Source organism: Lemur catta, chromosome 8 (assembly GCF_020740605.2).
Source record: "Lemur catta isolate mLemCat1 chromosome 8, mLemCat1.pri, whole genome shotgun sequence".
Lineage (NCBI taxonomy): Eukaryota > Metazoa > Chordata > Mammalia > Primates > Lemuridae > Lemur > Lemur catta.
Window position 1 is genome coordinate 99,968,968 of NC_059135.1, and position 24,141 is coordinate 99,993,108.

General features: G+C 52.0%; 1 protein-coding gene across 2 annotated transcripts in view; it reads left to right on the forward strand.

Moving 5' to 3' along the window:
• MYO7B (myosin VIIB) overlaps window positions 1-24,141 on the forward strand; it is an 83,261-nt gene that overhangs the window by 38,363 nt on the left and 20,757 nt on the right. The window contains exons 13-24 of one of the 2 annotated variants that reach the window (XM_045558836.1): window positions 1,973-2,183; window positions 2,629-2,764; window positions 5,775-5,938; window positions 6,187-6,324; window positions 7,898-8,050; window positions 8,663-8,761; window positions 10,757-10,851; window positions 19,037-19,121; window positions 20,737-20,955; window positions 21,865-22,032; window positions 22,548-22,757; window positions 22,890-23,054. In XM_045558836.1, coding sequence (XP_045414792.1) covers window positions 1,973-2,183; window positions 2,629-2,764; window positions 5,775-5,938; window positions 6,187-6,324; window positions 7,898-8,050; window positions 8,663-8,761; window positions 10,757-10,851; window positions 19,037-19,121; window positions 20,737-20,955; window positions 21,865-22,032; window positions 22,548-22,757; window positions 22,890-23,054 — 1,843 coding nt within the window. Of the gene's footprint in view, window positions 1-1,972; window positions 2,184-2,628; window positions 2,765-5,774; window positions 5,939-6,186; window positions 6,325-7,897; window positions 8,051-8,662; window positions 8,762-10,756; window positions 10,852-14,541; window positions 14,549-19,036; window positions 19,122-20,736; window positions 20,956-21,864; window positions 22,033-22,547; window positions 22,758-22,889; window positions 23,055-24,141 lie in introns of those variants that run through there. The other variant, XM_045558837.1, reaches the window with a different exon arrangement.

Consider the following 24,141-nt stretch of genomic DNA (forward strand, 5'->3'; position numbering starts at 1 on the left):
AATCAGGGGTTGGTTCTGGAAGATGGGGCCATGTATGCAGGGACCCCTCCCTGAAGGAAAGCCATCAGTAGCCACCAGTAGCCACCAGCTGGGTTTGTGCTGGGGCTGCAGCCTGGGGGGCTGGGAAGGAGGTGCTGCTTTCACTGGGTCTCCCCTTGGTCACGCGTTCTGCGTCTGCTCACTGAGCGGCTCCAGGCAGTACGCTCGGTGTGGGGGCACAGCTGGCCTATCCCCTCACTTCTTGGATTAAGAGACATTGAACAAACAGTGGAAAGTATGACGAGGTCTTGCCTAACCGGGTGACCATCCTGAGGAGGCTCTGCCTAGGGCAGAGCCAGAGATGGGCACAGCTAGCGGGGTGACAGGGAAGGAGGGGAGGCACCCACGCGTGCAGAGCCGGAGGTAGGAAGGGGCCGGTGCACTCACAGTGCCCTGAGGAGTCCCGAGCAGCAAGGGTGGGGCTGCAGAGGTGGGCAGGGCCTTCTGTGGTGGTCACTGTCTGGATCCTGAAGACAAGGCAAGCCGGGGTTTGGAGCAGGGAAGAGCGTGACCAGATTACACATCAGAAAGCGCCCCCAGTGGCCGCGTTTGAGTGACAGGCGGGGCGAGGCTGGCGGGGCAGAGCTGTGAGGAGGCTGTGAGTGTGCCCAGTGAGCAGAGGAGGCTGCACTCAGGTGACAGCGGGTGGGGGCGGGGGCATGGAAAGAAGTGAACAGGTCGGGTTCTGTGTTGGAGACAGCATGCGCCAGACTCAGCAGCAGATGGGAATTGGGGAGGAGGCACAGTGAGCTGCCAAGCGTGACACCTTGGTCTCTGACTCGAGCCAGGGGTGGTGGGTGCAGGGCCATTTCTCAAGGCAGGGAGCCAGGACGGAGAGCAGGTTGCAGGGCTTGGGGGTGGCGGGTAGGGAGTACGTCTGGTCCCTGCAGAGGGGCCAGGCAGTCAATCCCGGGTCTCTGGAAGCTTGTATCAACACCAAGGTCACCTTGCCCCCGGGGCTGGGGCTGTCATGTGCTCTCAGCCCCACAATGATGGTCTCAGTGTCAGGACAGGCAGGCCTGGCAGAGGACCCTGCAGGGGACCTGTTTTGGAAAAATCCCAGGATAGTATAGAAAAACCATCCTGCAAACCGAGATGGAGCTGAGAGACTCCATCTCTGAGAATGACTCAGAGGAGTCCAGCTTGCTGTGTTAGATGAGTTGATTAGAGGTTCATTACAAGGGCACTTGCTCCAGGGCAGCACAGGAACTTCCACGGGAGCTTTCTTGCCTGCAGAATCCACATCTACCACTTGTGAGGTTGCCTTAAGTCCCTTCCCAGTGAGGGACACAGAGCTCTTACATTGTATGTTCATTGTGTGGTCACAGTGACACAAATCGAGCATGAGCAGTGCCATCATCATGCGCCATCACACAACCTGTGTTATTTAATGGTATAATTCTCCACTAGGCAGAGATTTTAGTACAACAGCTAGCTCAAGGGCACTATGGGACAGTCAAAGCAGCACTAGAGCAGTCAGGGCCGATCTGAGCCAGCCACTTCGAGGCAAGAGCGCTGGGCCCTCATCCTGTGCCTGGCAGTTATCTCGGTACTTGTTTAACCTACTTTGTAACAATTCTGCAGAGCACTGCAGGCTAGCACCGCTTCTGCTACGTGGTGGGGAGCTTGCATTTTCCCCTCAGGATCACAAGAAGCCAAAGGCAAGGACTTGATGATATGCTGAGCCTTCTCAGTTCTCTTAGCCTGCTTGCCTTGGGGTGGAGGAGGTGACAGTAGCAGAGCAGAGAGAGGAGTGAGGGTGCGTGGGGAGGGGTGGCTGTGAGCAGACAGAGCCTGAATGGTGCATGAGGTGCATCTCTGGGCATGTGGTGTGCGGCCGTGCGTGGTGGCTGGGGATCCCACGGCTCCAGCCTGCTGCGGCGGGGCCCAAGCTGACCCCGCTCTGCCCTGGGCGGTGGCGTTGCCTCCACAGCTTTGAGCAACTGTGCATCAACTTCGCCAACGAGCACCTGCAGCAGTTCTTTGTGCAGCACGTGTTCACCATGGAGCAGGAGGAGTACCGCTCGGAGGGCATTGCCTGGGACCACATCCACTACACTGACAATCGGCCCACCCTCGACCTACTGGCCCTCAAGCCCGTGAGCATCATCTCCCTCCTGGACGAAGAGAGCCGCTTCCCACAGGTGTGCATCTGGGCTGCCGACCTTAACATGGAGACCCCTGCTCGTGGGTCTCCTCCTCAAGGTTGGGAAACTCCATCTGGGTGGCCCGCTTCTTCCTGGAGTTGCCAAAAGCTCTGCCAAGGATAAGCACAAGAGCCCTAACCTAACCAGACCCTCCTTTCCTTCAAGGCTGCCTCAGGCCTACCTCCTGCAGGAAGGCTTCCCTGACTGCTGGGGTACCTGGACAGCTGTACAAAGGGTGGAGCAGAATAGCTGGTGGCCTCTGCTCCCAGCCCAGCCCCCACCCACCGCCATGAGTCACTGACCCCTGCGTGTTAGTCTCCTGCCTGTGCAGAGGCCCTCAGTCACTCTGAGCCCAGGTTGCTTTAAGCCCCTGAGCCTGTGGGTGGGCTGCCTGACCTCCCGTGGCTGGACTCTGGGGCCTCAGGGTGTCTGGTTCTTCCAGGGGACGGATATTACCATGCTGCAGAAACTGAACAGTGTCCACGCCAACAACAAGGCCTTCCTGCAGCCCACGAACATCCACGATGCCAGGTTTGGCATTGCCCACTTTGCCGGTGAGGTGTACTACCAGGCAGAAGGTGAGTGCAGCCCCTCCCACACCGCCCAAATCTGGGTCAGATTCCAGGGGGACCGTGGAAAGCAGGCGGAGGGACAAAGGTGTCTTGCAGATCTAGCAATGGGACAGAAGAATGAGTAGTGTGGCCTTTACTGGAGAGAGGAAATAGGATAGACCAGGCATTTTTTTTAATAATTGGTAATAACTCTTTTGAGATATGATTCACATGCCCATTTATATGTAATTGTGATATATATATAATTCACATATTTATTCACCCATTTTAAGTGTACAACTCAATGGTTCTTAGTATATTCACAGTATATATTCATGATTGCCACCATTTTAGAACATTTTCCTTGCCCCCCAGAAAATACCCACTAGCAGTCACTCCCCATTTTCCCCAACTCTAGGCAACAACTAATTCCTGTCTCTATGGATTTGCCTTTGCTAAGCGTTTCATATAAATGGAACTACACAATATGTGGGCTTCTGTGACCGGTTTCTTTCACTTAGCATAATGTCTTCACGGTTCATCCATGCAGTAGCATGGGTCAGTGCCTTTTACTGCAGATTAATATTCCATTGCATGGCTATACCATACTTTACCTCTTCATTAGCTGGTGGGCATTTGGGTTGTTTCCACTTTTTGGCTATTATGTATAACGGTGCTATGAACATCCATGTACAAGTTTTTGTGTGGACATATGTTTTCATTTCTCCTGGGTATGTACCTAGCACTGGAATTGCTGGGTCAGATAGTAACTCCATGTTTAACTTTTTGAGTAATCACCAAAATGTTTTCCATAGCAGCTGCACCATTTTACATTCCCACCAGCAATGTATGAGGGTTCCAATTCCTCCACACCCCCAGCAACACATGTTATCATCTGTCTTTTCAGTTACAGCTATCCTAGTGGGTTCGAAGTGGTGTCTCAATGTGATTTTGATTTGCATTTCCCTGATGGCTATGATGTCCAGTACCTTGTCATGTGCTTCCTGGCCATTTGTATATCTTCTTTGAAGGGATATCTGTTTAAATTCTTTGCCCACGGTTTAGTTGGGCTATTTGTCTTTTTATTGTTGAGCTGTAGGAGTTGTTTATATATTCTGGGGCCTTATCAGAGATATGATTTGTAAATATGTTCTCATCCTGTTCATTGTCTTTTCGCTTTCTTGGTGGTGTCCTTTGAAGTACAAAAGGTCTTCATTTTGAAGAAGTCCAACTTAGCTATTTTCCTTTTGTTACTCATACCATACTTAAGAGTTCACTATCAAATCCAAGGTCATGAAGATTTACCCCTGTTTTCCTCTAGGAGTTTTGTAGTGTTAGCTTTTACATTTAGGTCTTTGACTTATTTTGAATTAAGTTTTGGATGTGTTGAGGGAGGCTCAATAATGATTTCATTGGAGAAATAAAGGCCTGGGGTGGCCAACTTACTGGTGTGCTTAGGAGAACGAGAAGGGTGGCCAGTGTGCTGCTGTGATCAGGAAAGCTGAGTGGCCGGAGGGCTACTCTCTGCGGCTGGCGTGGAGAAATGAGGAGGTGCTTTGGTCTGTTTACCTGGAGGCACGGATCCAGGCATGGTCCTTGTGTGCAGGGGCTGCTCACTTGTGCAGAAGAGGGGAGGTGTCAGGAGGTCAGGGGGAGAAATGGGGCGGTGCCTGCATAGTTCCTGCCAGACCCTGGCTTTGGGCTCTTCAGAAAGGGAGAGGAGAGAACCAGTGGGGCCTGCAGGGTCGCAGGACACAAGAAGACACTGAGCCCATCCCCTAACCTCTCTGGGCAGTTCAAGGCTGCATTTCATTTTTTGAAGTGACATGAAACTTACATGTATGCTATGATTGAGGTAGCTTCTTTCTAGATTTTCTGATTGCAAAATGCTGCAAATATCCATTAAAACTAAGCGTCTGGTTTTTACCTGGGCGCCCTGCTGTGCTGATGCCCTAGCTGCACTTACTCTGCCTGCTGGAGACTAAGCCCAGGAGCGCCTCAGCCCTCCCCTCGCCCTGAGAACACCCAAGGAGCTCCCCGCCCCAGGGTGGGGGAGGCTCTGTCTGATCTCAGAGGTGCAGGGTATCACTGGGTGTCTGCCCCGCCTGGCCCTGGTGCAGCCCTCCCTCCCGGGGTGCTACTCCCCTCACAGACACCTGCAGGCACAGATGGGAAACAGGCTCCCTTCCCCTCTGCCACCCTGACTCCGCCTCCCCAGACGCATACCAGGCTGTGCAGCTGTACACAGAGCATGCCACTGAAAGGTGGGCTGACTTAAAGGGGGCAGAGTGGAAGAAGAAAGTCAAGGTGGTGCCCTGGGAGGGGTCAGCCCTCAGCAACCAAGAAGTACAGCCCCTGGCCCTATCTAACCTGGCTCTGGGAAGCAGTTCACCTTCAGAGCCTTCTCAGTGTGACTTCGTCCTGACTCCAGGGCTAGGCCATGCTTACCTGTGGCTGGAGGGGAGAAGCGGGGTCTTCTCACCGCGTGGAGCCATGCCTGCATAGTCTGCTAGGGCTGCAGTGACAAATACCACAGGCCGGCCCACCCTAATGGCCTCATTTCTACCTTAATCAATGTGTTAAATGCCCTGTCTCCAAATACAGTCATGTTCTGATGTATGGGGAGTTAGGGCTTCAACACATGAATTTGAGGGGGACATAATTCAGCCTATAACACTGTCCCTCCCCCACTTCTGGAGGCTCAGCCTTCAGGCCAGAGGGGCCTCCAGCCCTAGCAGGACCTCCCAAGGTCCAGAAGCAGAAAGATGATGGTGGCTTAGATGGGGGTGGGTGGGGTCAGAGTGGGGATGGGACCTGGGGGGTTGAGAGTTCAGACAGTAGGAGCACCCTGGTGCTGGGTAGAGATGGTGGGGCCACACCTGGGGGGAGGGGCAGAGAGCATTGACTCCAGTGGGACCATCGTGGGGTCAGGGCTCCTCTGGGCATCCTGTGGACCCACCCCGCTGCGCTCTTCTTCCCAGTGGGTGGGTGGTGATGGCTGAGCTGGGCTGGCGGGTGGGCCTTGCTGTCCCCACAGGCTTCCTGGAGAAGAACCGAGATGTGCTGAGCGCAGATATCCTCACCCTGGTTTACTCCTCCAAAAACAAGTTCCTGAGGGAGATATTCAATCTGCAGCTGGCAGAGACCAAGCTGGGCCAGGGGACCATCCGCCAGGCAAAGGCAGGGAGCCAGCTCTTCAAGGTGGGCTCCCGGGCACCCTCCAAGGCCTCCTATGTCTCTCAGCCCCGAGGGCCGCAGGGCCAGGCAGATGCTTTACTCCCCTCTGGGTCCCCAGCATGCGGCTGGGTGCCTGCACACTGTGACAGCTGGATGGATGGATGGATGCCCTGCCTGCGGGACCTTGGCAGAAGCCCTCCCTGTGCTGTGGGTCAGCCGTGTCCCAGGTGGCAGTCCCCAGGCCCCACTGTGCCCTGTGCTTCTGCCCGCAGTCTGCAGACTCAGCCAAGCGGCCCTCCACCTTGGCAGGCCAATTCAAGCAGTCCCTGGACAAACTGATGAAAATCCTGACCAACTGCCAGCCCTACTTTATCCGCTGCATCAAACCCAACGAGTACAAGAAGCCGCTGGTAACAGGAGAAGGCTGCGGGCACGGGTGGGGAGGGAGGAGGATGAGGTTGATGGCCTCTAGGGTCACAGATGCTCCCTCCACCGGGCCTGGCCACTGTTCAGCTGTTAGCTGCCCCCACTTGACACATGAGGACACTGGAGTCAGGTGACCAGTCTAGGTCAGTCCTCTTAGTCCTGCCATCCAGCTTCTGCGAGTGCTGGGCCAGGCTCTTCGCTTCTCTGAGCCTGTTTTCTCTTCCGTAAAGTCGGACTCACTCCTGCCTGCAGGGGTGCAGCAGGAGTTAGTGTGAGGTTTGCAGCATGTCTCTGTGTGTGAACTGCACTCAGTAAGTGGCAGAAACAAGTACTGGGACTTTAGGGGTGACACCACTCCTGGTCACCGAGCCCCTTGTGGCACAGCCTTACCCGTGTGTGGTAAGGGGGTGGGAGCCTGCTGCCCGCCTGCCCAGGGGTCCCTGCTCCATGGGCTGGGAATCCCACCCAGAGGCTGCAATACAGGGACCCCTCAAAATGGGAGATGTCATCTGAAAGGATATCAAACAGCTCAAAAACATCTTATAAGGGTATAAATATTACATTAAATGGAATGCCTTTTTGAAAAGAATAAAACTATATGAAATTTGGTTTATCCCATGAAATCTAGGCTGTATATTAGGCAGAAGTGAGACTTCTCTTGTTCCTTAACTGCTGGGAGAAGTAGCTGTGCTCCTAGAAAGCCTCGCCCCGCCTGCCCTGCCCACTGTGGGAGCCCAGGGCAGGTCAGCGACCTCAGGCTGGCGCTCAGGTGTGGGGGGCTCTGGCCCGGATGTTGCTTCGTGGTGGCAGCTGCCCTGCCGTGTGTATAGGGGAGGCCAGCCTGAGGGGCCAGGCACGCTCAGCCCCCAGGAGAGTGACCTGCACCTCAGGTGCTCATCTTTAAATTGGAGCCAGTCACCTCCGCCACGCAGAGCTGTCGTAAAGATTCAGCAAGAAATGCCAGGCCCATAGGACATATTCAATAAACAGCAGCTGACCACTCAGCCAGGGCTAGCGCTGCCTGGCCTGAAGCCCTGGAGCAGGGGCTCTGTGGCCCTCAGTTTTGCAGGTGCCTGCCAGGCTTGCCCAGTTGGGGGGCTGTTTCCCCGAGCCCCGGAGAGACCCCCAGCTCCAGGTGGAGGGGGGCTCTCTGGAGGCCAAGCCACCACGGAAGCCAGACACCCGGGAGAAGCATCATGCCCAAGCTCCTCTCTGCCCACCACACCTGCCTCCAAGCAGGGCACGACTCAGTTCCTGGCCAGCTGCCCCTCCAGGTGTCCCTCCATCTCGGGGGAGGGAGAGACTGAGCTGAGTGGAATATTGTCGGCCTCTGAGTGCGAGAGTGGTGTCTTCATTGCCCTGCTGTGGGGGAGGGCCACGTGCTGGGAGTGCCGTGTGCAGGGGAGGGGTGCTCAGAAACACTGTCAACCTGGCGTACGCAAGTACCCTTGCATTCCTGGCACTGTGCACATCTGGTGAGTGGCGCAAGTATTGCGTTCTGGTGGCTGGGGAGGGGGCAGGGTTGCCCGGCCCTTGGTCACCTGCCATCGCCCGCAGCTCTTCGACCGGGAGCTGTGCCTGCGGCAGCTGCGCTACTCGGGCATGATGGAGACCGTGCACATCCGCAAGTCCGGCTTCCCTATCCGCTACTCGTTGGAGGACTTCTCGCAGAGGTTCTGCGTGCTGCTGCCCAGCGCCACGCGGACGCAGGTGCGCAACTGTCCCCCGATGGTGTGCACCGTGCTGTCCGCGTCCTCCCCCTCCGGCCACCTCCAGCCCCAGTACAAGGGGGCTCCCCACAATGCCCAGACCCCAGCTCTGCGATGATTCCCATCCTTCTATACCTTCCCCGCCTCCCACCCTCCCCTCTTGCTCTCCAGCGACGGGGCGGGAGGCACTGGCTCACCCCGGGGTCTGGCGGCTGCTGGCGGCTGCAGCTGTTCCTTCTAGCACGTCTGTGGTCTTACCGCAAACACTGTGTCCCATGGGGCAGAACGTCAGCGAGCCGAGGTGTGGCTAGGGAGCTGTTAGGGCCGGGAAGTCTGGGATGCCTGAACCCTCAGCCACGCCTGGCCTGACCTGGGGCCCAGCGTCCACAGCCGCATTAAGGCCCCAGGCCTGGCAGAGCCCTTGGCCCGGAAGGCCTGGGCCCAGAGTGCCCCCTCGCCCACGCCTTGACCTGAGGTGCCCGTGGTGCCTGTGCCGGGGCGGCCCCTGGCAGTGGAGCCTGTGGGAGGAGGAGGAAGACACGGGTCCCCAGACCCCAGCTTCAGGGCTCTCTGCTCCGACACGCTCTGAGCCACCCTTGTCTCTCCTTGGCAGCTGCGAGACAAGTTCCGCCAGATGACCATGGGCATCGCTGACATGTGGCTGGGGACAGACAAAGACTGGAAAGTGGGAAAGACCAAAATTTTCTTGAAGGTGAGACCCTGAGGACCCCGCCGGCCAGCGGCCTCCTGGAGACGGGGCTGGGCAGCTCCGGCGCTGCAGGTGGCCCTGGCCCCCAGGGGAGCCCAGATGTAGAAGGTCGTGCCAGGGGTACTCGAGGGGGGAGAGCACCGGGAAGCCAGCCCAGCCTGTGGGGCTCCAGGAAGCGTCTCAGAGAGGGGTCCTGTAGGACCGCAGGCCCCCACCCCCCAGGCTTCGGACCACCACCGGTCCGTGGGAACCGGGCCACACAGCAGGAGGTGAGCAGCCGGAGCTTCATCTGTGTTACAGCCGCTCCCGCCGCTGCCGTCGCCGCCTCGTGTCACATCAGCAGCCGCAGCAGGCTCTCGGCCGAGCCCGGCTGTGCACTGCGCGTGCGCGGGCTCTAGGCCGCGGGTTCCCCCTGAGCCGAGGTGGAGCTCGGGCGGTGATGCCAGCGCTGGGGCGCGGCTGCAAATACAGATTATCTCCAGCTGAGAGATTTAACTGCACCATAAATGTAATGTGCTTGAATCATCCTGAAACCATCCCCCCAGCCCCTGGTCTGTGGAAAAATTGTCTTCCATGAAGCTGGTCCCTGGTGCCAAAAAGGCTGGGGACTGCTGCCCTAGGACAAGCCTGAGGGGAAGGAGGAGGCACCTCCCAGCCGCAGCCCGAGAGCAGTATGGAGCTCAGAGAGCGCTCCCAGCGTGCTGGGAACAGGCCTCCGTCCTGCCAGCGGCCACAGCCTGCAGCAGGGGGCTGGGAGCCTCTCCAAAGCCCCCGGAGAGCTGGCACGGCAATGGAAGGGTGCGGTGTGTTGACTGCCCGTGAGCTGCCTCGCCCCTAGGAGGCTTGTATGAGCATCACCACCACCTGCCTCCCCCACAACTTACGGGGAGCTTGAGGCCATGTACAGGCAGCCTCGTGGCCCTCCAGGATTGCCAGTTGGGTCAAAGAGCCACCGGGGAGAGAACCCCCTGTCCCCTATCCTCATAAGCCTTAGGTGGGCAAGCGCAGGGAGAAGGAAGAGATCGAGCCAGCTCACCTGAGCCTCCTGCCCCATACCCACTGTTCCTTCCTCTTCCCCATAGTGACTGCCCCCCCACCCTCATCTGTCTCCAGAGGGACCTCCTGGCCCCAGCCCTCCAGGTGGTCTGTCTGTCCATCTGTCCGTGCATTAGCCAGGCCGGTGCTGGGGCTCAGAGGCTCAGATAGGGAAAAGCAGAGGGCTTCCAATTTGGCTGGGGAGGTGAGGCCTGCAGAGGGGACACCCCGGGGCACTGCCTGGAGAGCAAAACAGACAGCAAGGGCCACAGGGGCATAGCGGCAAGGTCAGTGTGGGCAGATTTTTGGGGAGGCCAGGAGAGGACAGTGGCTACCGCTCCATCCCTCCTGTCCTTGCTGCTCCTCGAGGCCACAGCTGGGTCTAGTCTGTCTCTGTTGCCCAGGCTCGAGGCTGTGCGACAGAGTCTGGTGCAGGCAGGAGGGGCCATTGAGCTCCCAGCCTCTCCTCCCCCCTTGCCTGAGGGCCACACTGCTCTGTGCTCTGCAGGAACAGCCCCTGGCTTTGTAGGGCTGAGATGGCAGGCCCTGGAGTCACAACCTCAGGCACAGTGACTCCCAGGGATGAGTAAGGCCTGTCGGCTCACAGCCTGAATCCTACTCACTGGTTGCAGGAAACATTTTTATACTGAAACAACCATAGATCTCATACAGTTGAATGCAAACGTTGCATGAATTTTGGGAAATAAAACACAAATTCAAAGAAATGTGCCCCCTTAGATTCTTCAGAGTAGAACTGAAGGTTGCCAGGTTGAGTTAGGAAGTAGAAAGAGCTAAAGTGGGAAGTTCTTGAATCCAAGGTGGGAGGTGTCGCAGCTCCTGTTTCTGAGCCACATCCAGGTCAATCGAAGGGTCGTCCTCCTGGGAGAGGTCAGAGAGGCACTGCCTTCTGGGGGTGCGGGGGGAGGCTGGGCGGCTCCCTGATGGCCCCTGTCCCATCCCCAGGGTTACCAGGACACTCTGCTGGAGATACAGAGGAGCCAGGCCCTGGACAGAGCAGCAGTCAGCATCCAGAGAGCCCTGCGGGGCTACCGACACAGGTGCCGGCCCTCCCCGCGTCACTGCCCGCCACGCCCCCCACAAACCAGGGCCACGTGTTCCTGCGGGTCCCTCTCTGGAGGTCATTAAGATCTCCCAAGACCTCCTGACCTGGGACACTGCAGCCTGTGAATTCCAATACATCACTGGAATGTTTGGAAAAAACAAAAACCACTCCGTAAGCAAGAGGAGTGAACCAAGTGAAGGATGAGCTCTGTTAATTTATTTTTCTCCTTCAGTCATCTTGGAGAGGGTGTGGGTTTGGGTTGTGAAGTAGTTTGGCTTCGCCCCAGTTCCCTGGTCAGTGGGAAGCAGCACCCACGTTTCAGCCCAGGTTCAGCCCATCAGCAGCCCCCCGCAGTGCCCGGCCTCCCTCGTCTGGAGGCCTCGCGGTCCCCACAGCATGGCCCCGGGAGCCATCCCAACTGCTGGTCCCCAGTCGTGGAAAGGGCTGCAACCCCAGGCATGAGAAACTGGGAGAAGGTGGGCAGCCCCTGGGGATTGGGAATGTGGCCCAGGGAGCAGGGCCGGGAGCTTGGCCCGAGACTGGAGGGGCAGCTCTGCTGCGAGGAAGCCAGCGGCCGGCGAGGAAGGCCGGGTCCTGGTGCCCCGGGTCGCAGGCCCACGGGTGGCATCAGACCAGCCAGGCCGGCATACCAGAGGGAGGCTGGCCAACTGACTCATAGATTTTTAATTAAAGTTTTGTTTTGAGGCAATTGTAAGGAATAATACAAAGAGATCCCATACACTCTTTGTCCAGTTTCCCACAGTGTTAGCATCTTACAGAACTATAGTACAGTACCAGGACACTGACATTGACAGTCAAGATACAGAACGTCCTGTCCCCACCAGGACCCCGTGTGCTGCCCTCATATAGTCACACCCACCTCCCTTCCCCCACACCCCCATCCCTCTGTAGCTCCTGGCAACCACTAATCTGTTCTCCATTGCTATAGTTTTGCCATTTCAAAAATGTTATATAAATGGAATTATATAGCATGTAGCCTATGGGATTGATTTTTCTCATTCAGCATATTTCTTTGGAAATTCATCCAGGTTGTTACGTGCATCAATGTTTTGTTCCTTTTTATTGCTAAGTAGTATTCTCTAGTTTGGATATACTGCAGTTTAACCATTCACCTGTTGAAAGACATCTGGGCTATTTCCAGTTTTTGGCTTTTATGAATAAAGCTGCTATGAACATTTATGTACAGGTTTTTGAGTGAACATGAATTACCATTTCTCTGGGATAAATGCCTAGGAGTGCAATTGCTGAGTCATACGGTAGTTACATGTTCCTTTTTTTTTTTTTTTTTTTTTGAGACAGAGTCTTACTCTGTTGCCCAGGCTAGAGTGCCGTGGCGTCAGCCTAGCTCACAGCAACCTCAAACTCCTGGGCTCAAGCGATCCTCCTGCCTCAGCCTCCCAAGTAGCTGGGACTCCAGACATGCACCACCATGCCCGGCTAATTTTTTCTGTATATATTTTTAGTTGTCCAGATAATTTCTTTCTATTTTTTTTAGTAGAGACGGGGTCTCGCTTTTGCTCAGGCTGGTCTCGAGCTCCTGAGCTCAAATGATCCACCCGCCTCAGCCTCCCAGAGTGCTAGGATTAGGATTACAGGCGTGAGACACGGCGCCCGGCCACGTGTTCCATTTTTAAAGAAACTGCCAAACTTTTTTCAAGAGTGGCTGTGATCCAGGAAAGTGAACACCAAAACTGGGGTCCAGCCTCAAGGCCAAGTGGGTCCTTGGCTGTGTGCAGGAAAGAATTCAAGAGCGAGCTGACAGATAAGGCAAAAGCAAGTTTATTGAGATAAGAACAGGAAAAAAGAAAGGTGGATGCCCATAGGCAGAGCAGCAGCTGTCTCTCAGAGCAGCAGAGAGTAGCACTTTGTGAGTCTCCAGGGTCTTATTTTATACCTTCTATTCAATTTTATGTTAAGCAGAAGGAAGATTATTCATAAGATTTCTGGGAAAGGGGTGGGGGAGTTCTGGAACCGAGGGTCCCTCCCCCTTTTGAACCATATAGGATGACTTCTGGGAGTTGCCATGGCATTTGCAAACAGTCATAGCGCTGTTGGGAGTTTCTTTTAGTATGCTGATATATTATAACTAGCGTATAATGAGCAGTGAGGGTAACCTGAGATTATTTTTCATGGACATCTTGGTTCCAGCTAGTTTTGGCTGGCTTCTCCACTGCCTCTGGTTTTATCAGACACTTTGGTTCAAGTCTTATTACGCCTTATTGAGCGGGGGTCTGCCAGTACCCTATCTCAGCTGCACACTTTTACATTCCCACCGGCAATGTGTGACTCAGTCTCTCTGCACCCTCACCAGCGCTTGATGTTGTGGCTGTTTTTTTTTTAGCCATTCTGATATCTCATTGTGGTTATGATTTACATTTCCTGATGTTGAATATCTTTTCATGTGCTTATTTGCCATATGCATATAGTCTCTTTGGTGAAATGTCTGAGCATGTTGCTTGACGATTTTCTAATTGAAATCTTTGTTGAGTTTTGAGAGGTCTTTATATATTCTAGATACCAATCTTTTGTCAGTTATGTGGTTTGCAAATATTTTCTCTCTGTCTTCACATTCTCTTAAAAGGGTCTTTGCACAGCAAAAGTGTTTAATTTTGATAAAGTCTAATCGTCAAATTTCCCTTTTATAGATCATGCTTTTTTGGTCTCAAGTCTAAGAACTCTTTGCCTAAAGATTTTCTTTTGTGTTTTTCTAAAAAGTTTTATGGTTTTATACATTTTATATTTAGGTCCATGATACATTTTCATTTTGAGTTAATTTTTATATATGGTGTGAGAGTTAGGTCAAGGTTCTTTTTCAATTTTTTTCCTATGGATGTTGCTCCAGCATCATTCATTGAAAAGTCCATCTTCCTTCAATGAATTGCTTTTACATCTTTGTCAAAAATCCGCTGACCATGTTTGTGTGGCTCTGTTTCTGAGTGCTCCGTGCTGTTCCGTCAATCTGTGTGTCTGCCCCTCCACAATGCCGCAGTGTCCTGTGTTGTAGTTATATGGTAAGTCTCAAAGCAGTGTGGACTGATTTCTCTCACTCTTGTTTTTCAAAATTGTTTTAGCTCCTCTAGTTCTTTTGCATGTCCATGTACATTTTTAAATAGTTTTGTCTATATCTCTAAAAAAAATCTTACTGGATTTTTGACATAATTGCATTGTCTATCCGTTTGGGAGAGAATTAACATCTGTAGTGTCCAGTCTTTCATTCCGTGAACATGGTATCCGGCTGTACTTACTTAGATCCTCTCTGATTTCAATCATCAGTATTTTGTAGTTTTCAGCATATAAATCCTGCACACGTTTTGTTAAATTTACACATAAGTTGTTGTTTTGTTTTGTTTTGTTTTTTCCTGAGACAAGATCTCGTTCTGTCACCCAGACTGGAGTGCAGTGACATGATCATAGCTCACTGCAACCTCAAACTCCTGGGATCATGTGATCACCCTGCCTCAGCCTCCCACACAGTTAGGACTACAGGTGCGCCACCATATCTGGCTAATTTTTTTTTTTTTTTTGGAAACGGAGTCTTGCTATTGCCCAGGCTGGTCTCCAACTTCTGGGCTCAAGTGGTCCTTCTCCCGCCTTGGCCTCCCAGAGTGCTAGGATTATAGGTGTGAGCCACCGTGCCTGGTCCTGAGTATTTTTTGGAGTGGTTTTAAATGGTACTGTGTTTTTAATTTCAACATTGACATGCTCATTGCTAGTATATAGAAATATGATTGATTTTTGTGTGTTGACTTTGTATCCTGCAACCATACTGAACTCACTTACTTTTTATAGATTTCTTGGAATTTTCTGTGTAAATAATCATGCCATCTGCAAATAGGGACAACTTTATTTCTTCCTTTCCAATCTGTATGTCTTCTATGTCCTTTGTTTGCCTATTGCACTGACCAGAACTTCCAGTATTATCAGAGTGGTGAAAGCAGATATCTTTGCTTTGTCCCATATCTTAGGGAGAAAGCTCTCAGCCTTCAGTCATTAAGTATAATGTTAGCTGCAGGTTTTTTTGTAGATGCCCTTTCTTAAGTTGAAGAAGTTTCCCAAATTCCTAGTTTTCTGGGAGTTTTTATCATGAATGGGTGTTGAATTTTGTCATTTTTTCCCTGTATCTGTTGATCATGATTAAGAGATTTCTCTTCTTTAGCTTTTAATGTGACAGACTACATTGACTGATTTTTAAACATTGACCTTGCCTTGCACCCCTGGAGCAAGCTCCACTTGGTCATAGCACATGATTCTTTTTATGTTGCTGAATGCTGTTTGCCAATATTCTGTTAAAGGTTTTTGCATCTCTATTCATGAAGTCTGAAGTTTTCTTCTTTTATATTGTCTTGTCTGGTTTTGGTATCAGAGTAACACTAGCTTCATAAAATGAATTGGGAAGTGTTTCTTCTTCTTCTATTTTGTGGAAGAGATTTTGTGAAATTTTTGTTAAATGTTTGGTAGAAATCCGTGAAAACATCTGGGCTTGGAGATTTCTCTACAGGGAGTTTTAAATTATACATTTAATTTCCTTAATAGTTATAGGATGATTCAAGTTATCTATTTCATATTAAGTGAGTTGTGGTAATTTGTGCTTTTTGAGGATTGGTCCATTTTATCTAAGTTGTCAAATGTGTGTGTGTGAAGTTGTTCATAGTATTCGCTTATTATCCTTTCGATGTTGGCAGAGTCTGTAATGATATCCCCCGTTTCATTCCTGATATTGGCAACTAAAGAAAAGTGTGTCCATTTCATCTTCTTGGAAGTTATCATAGTTGATATTTAACCATGTTCTTGCTATTTTAGCCAATGCAATTAGAGAAGAAAATTAAAGAAAAGATAGAAATCACAGTTTCTCAACCTCAGCACTATTGACATTTTGGAGTGGATGTTTTTTGGCTGTGGGGGCGGTGCTGTGCATTGTCGGATGTTTAGCAGAACCTCTGGCCTCTGCTTACTGGGTGCCAGCAGCACCCCACACTCTCCCCACCATCGTGATGACCAAAGTGTCTCTGAATCCTGCCAAACAGCCCTGGAGGGCAATAACCTCTAGTTAAGGACCCCTGGAAAGGCAAGAGATTATATTTATTTTTTGGGAATTCAACTGTTTATTTTGGCTGCCTGTTAGAATCCTGGGGAGTTAAACGTGTGTGTGTGTGTGTGTGTGTGTGTATGTGTGTGTGTGTGTACACGCTGGACCCATCAGCAAAAGTTTGAGTTAATTGGACTGGGTGGGAGCCAGGCATCAATAAATATCGAAGTTCTCTAGATGATTTTAATATGGTTAATATCTACTGTTTAAACCTAAGAAAGTCCCCCGAAAAATGATTAGAAGTGATAAGAAAATTCAGTTAAGTGTGAGATAAAAGGCATACCTTGAAGATATTGTGAGTTTGGTTCCAGACCCAAGTGAATATCAAATAAAGTGAATCACATGAATTTTTTGGTTCCTCAGTACATATAAAAGTTATGTTTACCCTATACTGTGTTTTATGAAGTGTAGCATTATGTCTAAAACAATGTATATACCTTAATTAAAAATACTGTATTGCTAAAAAATTCTAATGATCATCTGAGCCTTCAGCAAGTTGTGATCTTTTTGGTGGTGGAGGGTCTTGTCTCCATGTTGGTGGCTGCTGACTGATCAGGGTGGTGGCTGCGGCATGCCTTAAAATAAGGCGAGAATGAAGTTTGTCGTGTTGGTTGACTCTTCCTTTCACAAAAGATATCTCTCTAGCATGAGATGCTGTTTGATAGCATTTTATTCACAGTAGAACTTATTTCAGAATTGGAGTTAATCTTTTCAAACCCTGCTGCTGCTTTATCAACTAAGCTCATGGAATATTCTAAATCCTTTGTTGTCATTTCAACAGTGTTCACAACATCTTCACCAGGAGTAGATTCCATCTCAAGAAACCACTTTCTCTGTTCATTCATAAGAAGCAACTCTTCATCCATTCAAGTTTTATCATGAGATTGCAGCAATTCACTCACACCTTCAGGCTCCACGTCTAGTTCTAGCTCTCTTGCTCTTCCACCACATCTGCAGTGACTTCCTTCGCTGAAGTCTTGAACCCCTCAGAGTCATCTATGAGGGTGGGAATTAACTTCTTCCAAACCCCTGTTAATGTTGATATTTTTACCTCCTCCCATGTATCACAGATGTTCTTAATGAAGAATCTAGAATGGTGAATCCTCACAGAAAGTTCTTGATTTACTTTGCCCGGATCCATCAGAGGAATCACTATTTATGGCAGCTATAGCCTTAATAAATGTATTTCTTAAATAGTAATACTTAAAAGTCAGAATTACTCCTTGACCCATGGGCTGCAGGATGGATGTTGTGTTAGCAGGCATGAAAACAACATTAATCTCCTTGTACATCTCTGTCAGAGCTCTTAGGTGACTGGGTGCATTGTAAGTTAATAGAAATATTTTGAAAGGAATCTTTTCTTTTTTTTTGAAGCAGTAGGTCTTAACAGTGGGCTTAAAATATTCAGTAAATGGTGCTATAAAGAAATGTGCTGTCATCCAGGCTTTGTTGTTCCATTTCTAGAGCATAGGCAAAGTAGATTTAGCATAATTCTCAAGGGCCCTAGGATTTTCAGAATGGTAAATGAGTTCTGGCTTCAACTTAGGGTCACCAGCTGCATTAGCCCCTGTCCTTTGAAGCTTTGAAGCCAGGCATTGCCTTCTCCCCTCTAGCTTTGAAATTCCCAAATGGTATCTTCTTCCAATATAAGGCTGTTTCGTCTGCATGGAAAATCTGTTGTTCAGTGTAGCCACCTTCATAATTTATCTTAGCTAAAGATAAATTTATCTGATCTTCTGGATAACTTGATGCAGCTTCTCCATCAGGACTTGCTCTTTCACCTTGCACTTTTGTGTTCTAGAGACAGATTCTTTCCTTAAACCTCGTGAACCAGCCTCTGCTAAGCTTCAGACTTTTCTTCTGCAGCTTCCTCATCTCTCTCAGCCTTCACGGAATTGAAGATAGTTAGGGGCTTGCTCTGGATTAGACTTTGGCTCAAGGGAATGTTGTGGCTGGTTTGACCTTCTGTCCAGACCACTCAAACTTTCTCAGCAATAAGCAATCTCAGCAATAAGGCTGTTTCGCTTTCTTATCATTTGTGTGCTCACTGGAGTAGCACTTTTTAATTTCCTTCAAAACCTTTTCCTTTGCATTCACAACTTGCTAGCTGCTTGCCACAAGAGGCCTGGCTTTCAGCCCATCATGGCTGTCCACATGCCTCCCTCACTACGCTTAATCATTTCTAGCTTTTGATTTAAAGTGAGAGACATGCAACCTTCCTTTCACTTGAACACTTAGGGGTCATTATAAGGTTATTAACTGGCCTAATTTCAATATCACTGTGTCTCAGTAAGGCCCAAGGAGAGGGAGAGAGGGGAACAGCCACTTGGAGGAGCAGTCAGAACACACACATTCATTGATTAAGTTTGCCATTTTATATGGGTGTGGTTTGTGGCACCCAAAAACAATTACAATGGTAACATCAAAGATCACTGATCACAGATCACTGTAACAGATGTAATAATGATGAAAAAGTTTGAAAAGAAGCCACTGCAGCAGGAGGAATTTCAAGAATTACCAAAATGTAATACAGACGCAAAGTGAGCACATGCTCTTGGAAAAATGACACTGACAGACTTGCTTGACTCGAGGTTGTCACAAACCTTCAGTCTGTAAAGATGCAATATCTGCCAGGTGCAATAAATGAGGTGCGCCCGTGTGGCTGCGTGCTCCAAGCTCACCTGCAGGGCTCTCTGCCTCTCCAGAGCCCAAGGCTCAGGTCGTCCTCGCCGGGTCCAGCCCTGGGCCGGAGGGAGGGTCTGGCAAGGAATAAACAGTTGGGAATGAATTTTACCCTTCAGAGCTTTGGGGGAGATAGGAAGGAATGAAGAATTTTTCGATTACTTTAAAAACTTAACCGTGGTCATTCTCAAATTTGGGTTGTCAACAGTAGATTTCATGTTTCTAATCTGCCTGTGTCTTTTGGTCTATAAAGGCTTCTGAGAAAGTGTTGTATGTATTCATTGTCCCCAACATTTTATTATCCCTCTTCCCTTCAGAATCAGTTTTCCCCCAAAAGGCTTCCAAATGTTTAGGATCGTTTCACGACCCAGGCTTGCATGTCCCCTTCTAGGAGGGAGTTCCTGAGGCAGAGGCGGGCGGCCGTGACCCTCCAGGCCTGGTGGAGAGGCTACTGCAACCGAAGGAATTTCAAGCTGGTGAGAGAGCTCGCTGGGGAGGCCGGGCCTGCAGGGTAAATGTGTTAACTGTCCAATAAAAGACAAATTTTTGAAGTTTGTTTCTCTGAATGAGAGATTCAGGAGGGAAGGATCAAATCACTCACAGATGAGATTAGACCTCAGCCCCCCATATTTTCCTTCTTAGCATAGTCTCTAGCCCCCTGTGGCCTTCCAAGTGTTCTGCAGAATTTGGGGCATCTCCAGAGCCAGACTAGGTGTCCTGCTCTGAAATGGAACAATGCCTATTCCTTCCCAGCTTACAGGCAACAAAATAAGTAAATGATTGGTTATTCTTTTTCAAACACTCCAAGGCCGGGCGCGGTGGCTCACGCCTGTAATCCTAGCACTCTGGGAGGCCGAGGCGAGTGGATCGCTCGAGGTCAGGAGTTCGAGACCAGCCTAAGCAAGAGCAAGACCCCCGTCTCTACTAAAAAAAATAGAAATAAATTATCTGGCCAACTAAAAATATATAGAAAAAATTAGCCGGGCATGGTGGCGCATGCCTGTAGTCCCAGCTACTCGGGAGGCTGAGGCAGGAGGATCGCTTGAGCCCAGGAGTTTGAGGTTGCTGTGAGCTAGGCTGACGCCACGGCACTCACTCTAGCCCTGGCAACAGAGTGAGACTCTGTCTCAAAAAAAAAAAAAAACAAAAAAAACACTCCTGAGTTTTCTCTTAACCACAAGCACTTGCTAATGAGTATCTGCCTAACGAGTAGACCAGAGCAACCGTGGCCGCACCCTGCTGGGCCTCAGTTGACCACTTGCCTTTGTCATGGATGTGACTGTGGTTGTGCCATAGAGTGGTCACATCAGCAAGACTGGCTCTGGCCTCTCTGCGTTCCATGCTCACAAAGGGCATAATAGTAGCTGATGTGTATGGGAAGGTTCCTCGGGGCCTGTTGCTTTGCATGAGTCATTTTATTTGATGTTAAACCAATCCTATTAGTCAAGGAACTGAGGCACCAAGGGGCCAGGTGGTTTCCCCAAGAGCACACAGTTGGTAAGCTCTAGAGCTGGGGTTTCGATGCAGGGCTGTGTGACTTCCCAGCCCTTAAGCTGACCCATTGGGTTGGTCATCAATAAGCCAACAAGGTGCGTTGCAAGGGCCCAGGGGATGTTTGTAGCACAGAAGTGGATGTTCATCCATTTCTTATTTCCCTTTTATTTTAAAGATGCCCTGACAGATTAGCCTGATGGAGCTGGCTGCAGGTGTCTGCACAGGTGTGCTGGCCCCTGACAAGTTGGCCGGCCTTGGTTGGCAGGTGTGAGAAACATGGCCTCTGGAATGCACTCGCCCATGTGAAATCCAATCCGATTCTCTCTGTCCATGGCCCCCAGGAGGCCACTTTATGATTTATGCTATTTCACAAATGCTCATTTAGCACTTACTTGCCTGACAGGCTGTGTTCCAGGTACTTTACAAGCAACAACTCTCTCAGTATGCCCATGCTCAAAGGTGCGTGCAATTCTAGGACCAGCCCTTTGCCAAAAAGCAGCTGACGATAAGCTGATTTGCGAGGTCTCCTGGGGAATCATTCCCCGTTCCCCAGAGGGCCTTCTCGCCCTTGAGCCCGCCTCCCTCTTGCTTTTGCAGATCCTTGTGGGCTTTGAGCGCCTGCAGGCCATCGCCCGGGGCCGCCTGCTGGCGCAGCAGTACCGAGCCATGAGGCAGAGGATGGTCCAGCTGCAGGCCCTCTGCAGGGGCTACCTCGTGCGCCGGGAGGTCCAGGCCAAGAAGAGGGCGGTGCTGGTCATTCAGGCCCATGCCAGGGGCATGGCTGCCCGGCGGAGCTTCCAGCAACGGAAAGCCAGTGTAGGTGGTCACCCAACAGCTTGGGCAGGTGGGAGCGGCAGCGGCCCAGGTTGGGGAGGGAAGGCAGGAGGGGTGAGCAGCCATATGGCATTCTCACCAGAAGCCTCTTTGGAAAGGCCCCACCCTCAAGCAAGACATTAAAAATTACTCAAGATCACAGCAAGAATATAGGAGGCAAATTAAGAGGCGCCTCCTGGGCTGAAAGACCAGAGACAGCTCTTCCCTCTTCCTGGCCAAAGTCAGCACTACCGCAGCCCCTCAGGCCACCTGGGGAGCCTCGGCCACCACCAGGGGCTCGCAGGACCTAGCATGGAGAGGCACCGGATCGGCAGGACAGCCTTATGCCTGGATCCCGGAGTCGAGCTCCTTGGTCCCCTCCCTTTCACCTTGGCGGTGATTTTTTGGCAAGGGTGGTGGTTCCCCGGGAAGCCACAGGAGACCTGGGCCAGATGGGCTGTGAGAGGCCACTACTGCATGGAGGGGAGCAAGGCCCCTTGCTACTGGGCTGTGTGTGACAGTTCCAGGGACAGAGAAACCCCAAGGGGAGCTGCCCCAGGTCTGGGAGGCTGGGAGGACAGGGAGCAGGGGACAGCACCAGGATGCATCTGCTTGCATTTTGCACCCTCAGGGTGGTGCCTCAGGGGCCATGTGGGGCCCTGTGGGGTCAGGGACAAACCAGAAACCTCACCTCTCTGGACCTCTGGCTTGCACTGGGAAACAGAAAGCCCTGCTGGTTGACTTCTAGTTGCCCTAGCTGTTAAAATCTATTATTTTAGATTTTAGAGCAAAATATGTTGATTTGGACAAATGATGGCAGGATGAGGCTTACTTGGCTTCCGGAAGGTGCCTCCCCTGTGAGGCAGGCCGAGCTGGGCCAGTGGGTGACTTTCCCCACCCGACTGTGTACAGGCCCCGCTGGTCGTCCCTGCTGAAGAGAAGAGCCAAAGCGCTCTCCCCGCCAAGAAGCGCCAGTCGGTCTACGACGCCGTCACCGACACGGAGATGGTGGAGGAAGTGTTCGGCTTCCTCCCGGCCATGATCGGGGGGCAGGAGGGCCAGGCCCCGCCGCGCTTCCAGGTGAGACCAGCGGGCCTTTCCTGGCCCGGCTCCCGCTACTTGAGAAGCCGAGCGCCCGCTGGCCGAGCTGCCGAGCGGGTGGCCACGTGTGCGCTGTAGCCCTGGGTGGTCCCGTGTCACGCAGAGAAGGGGGAGCGAGTGTGGGTTTCTGCAGCCAAACCTTTCCCACGGCAAGGCAGGCGCCTTCACCCTCAAACACGTCCACGCTGTCATCGTGCAGCGTTCCCCAGGCCACCCCCAGCGCGCCTTTGGGGCTGCCGCTCTGCAGAATGTGACCACGGCAGGGAGTGGGGAGAAGGCAGGAGGAGCAGCACCCCAGGCTGTCCTGTGTGGACCCCACCACACCCCGCTCTGGGCCCCTCCCACCTCCTCACTCCGTGTAGCAGGTGCTGGGACCCCCTCAGGAGGACCTGCTCCACAGCCCCCCGCGATGCCCACGGTGCTGGCAGCCGGCTGACCAGCTGGCTGCTGGCTGCGAGGACTGCTGACCTGTGTTCTCCCTCACTCACCCCCAGGACCTGGAAGCAAAGACCTCGAAGCTGCCTGAGGTTGACCTGGACACAGTGCCCATAGTGGAGGAGCCCGAGGGGGATGTGGATGGCCTGGCCGAGTACACCTTCCCCAAGTTTGCTGTGACTTACTTCCAGAAATCAGCCAGCCACACACACATCCGGCGGCCCCTCCGATACCCGCTGCTCTACCATGAGGACGACGCTGACTGCTCGGTACCCGGTGTTCTCTGGGTAGCTCAGGACACTCCCAGGGCCCGGAGTCCAAGCTGTGGTTCAGAGGGAGCAAGGAAGGGGCCCCAGTGCTGGGAGCGGGGTTCCAGCCGGGCCTCTGTCTCGTTTCCCCAGGCCGCCCTGGCCGTGTGGAACATCATCCTGAGGTTCATGGGTGACCTCCCGGAGCCAGTGCTCTATGCCAGGAGCAGCCACGGCAGCTCGGTGATGCAGCAGATCCACGACACGCTGGGCAGAGCGGGTGGCGCCCAGAGTCTGCAGCAAGCAGGGTCTGCACAGGTAGGCGGCGTGAGGGCAGCAGGCAGGGGAGGGCCTGGCCCTGGGAAGCTCCACAGGGAAGGGAGACAGGTCCCGGAGCCCTCCCATCAGCCCCTCCCACTGAACTCCACCCCCGGGCCAGGGCACCCGGGCACTTACAGTCATGAATTGTGCTCAGAAACTCGTGAATCCCAGAGCGTGCCCAGGACTCTTTGAATTATATAGTCATTAATGGAGAGAGTCCCCTGGACTCTGAATATCACATTTGACCTACACTGGATTCAAATGCATGCAACGGTAATAACAACACTGACCCACGGCCTGCTGTGTGCCAGCCGCTTCCCTTCATTCATTCCCCAGGTGGCAGCGCTACAAGGTGGGGATTACTATGTTTGTTTATAGCTAAAGAAATGGAGACATGAAATGACTTGTCCCCAAATCACAGCGGACAGGTGTGCAGGACCTGAACTTTGAATCGTTCTGCTGAATTCAAAGACCAAGTTCTTTTCTTCTTCTTCTTCTTCTTTTTTTTTTTTTTTTGAGAGACAGAGTCTTGCTCTGTTACCCAGGCTAGAGTGCAGTGGCATCATCATAGCTCACTGTAACCTCCAACTCCTGGGCTCAAGCCATCCTCCTGCCTCAGCCTCCTGAGTAGCTGGGACTACAGGCGCATACCATGATGCCCAGCTAATTTTTCTATTTTTGGTAGAGACGGGGTATCACTCTTGTTCAGGCTGGCCTCGAACATCTAAGCCCAAGCAATCCTCCTGTCTTGGCCTCCCAGAGTGCTAGGATTATAGGCATGAGCCACCATGCCCGGCCCGAAGACCAAGTTCTTGACCCAAGTTCTACCCTGCCTTCCGATGGAAAGTTAATTTGCATCCATTTGGGGTCAGAAGTCCTTCCAAGGCCCAGTCACATGCCATAATCCCAGTGGAACTAACCAAGGAATTATGCAGCAGTGACAGCACTCGGGCCCACCAGTAGCCAGGGCCCATGACTGCCCCACACATCCAGGTGCCTGGCCAGGCTCAGCTCGGATGCCTGTGGGGTCTTGTGTGCAGACTACCGTGTAGAGACCTGCGGCCCCAATCGCATGGCCAACCCA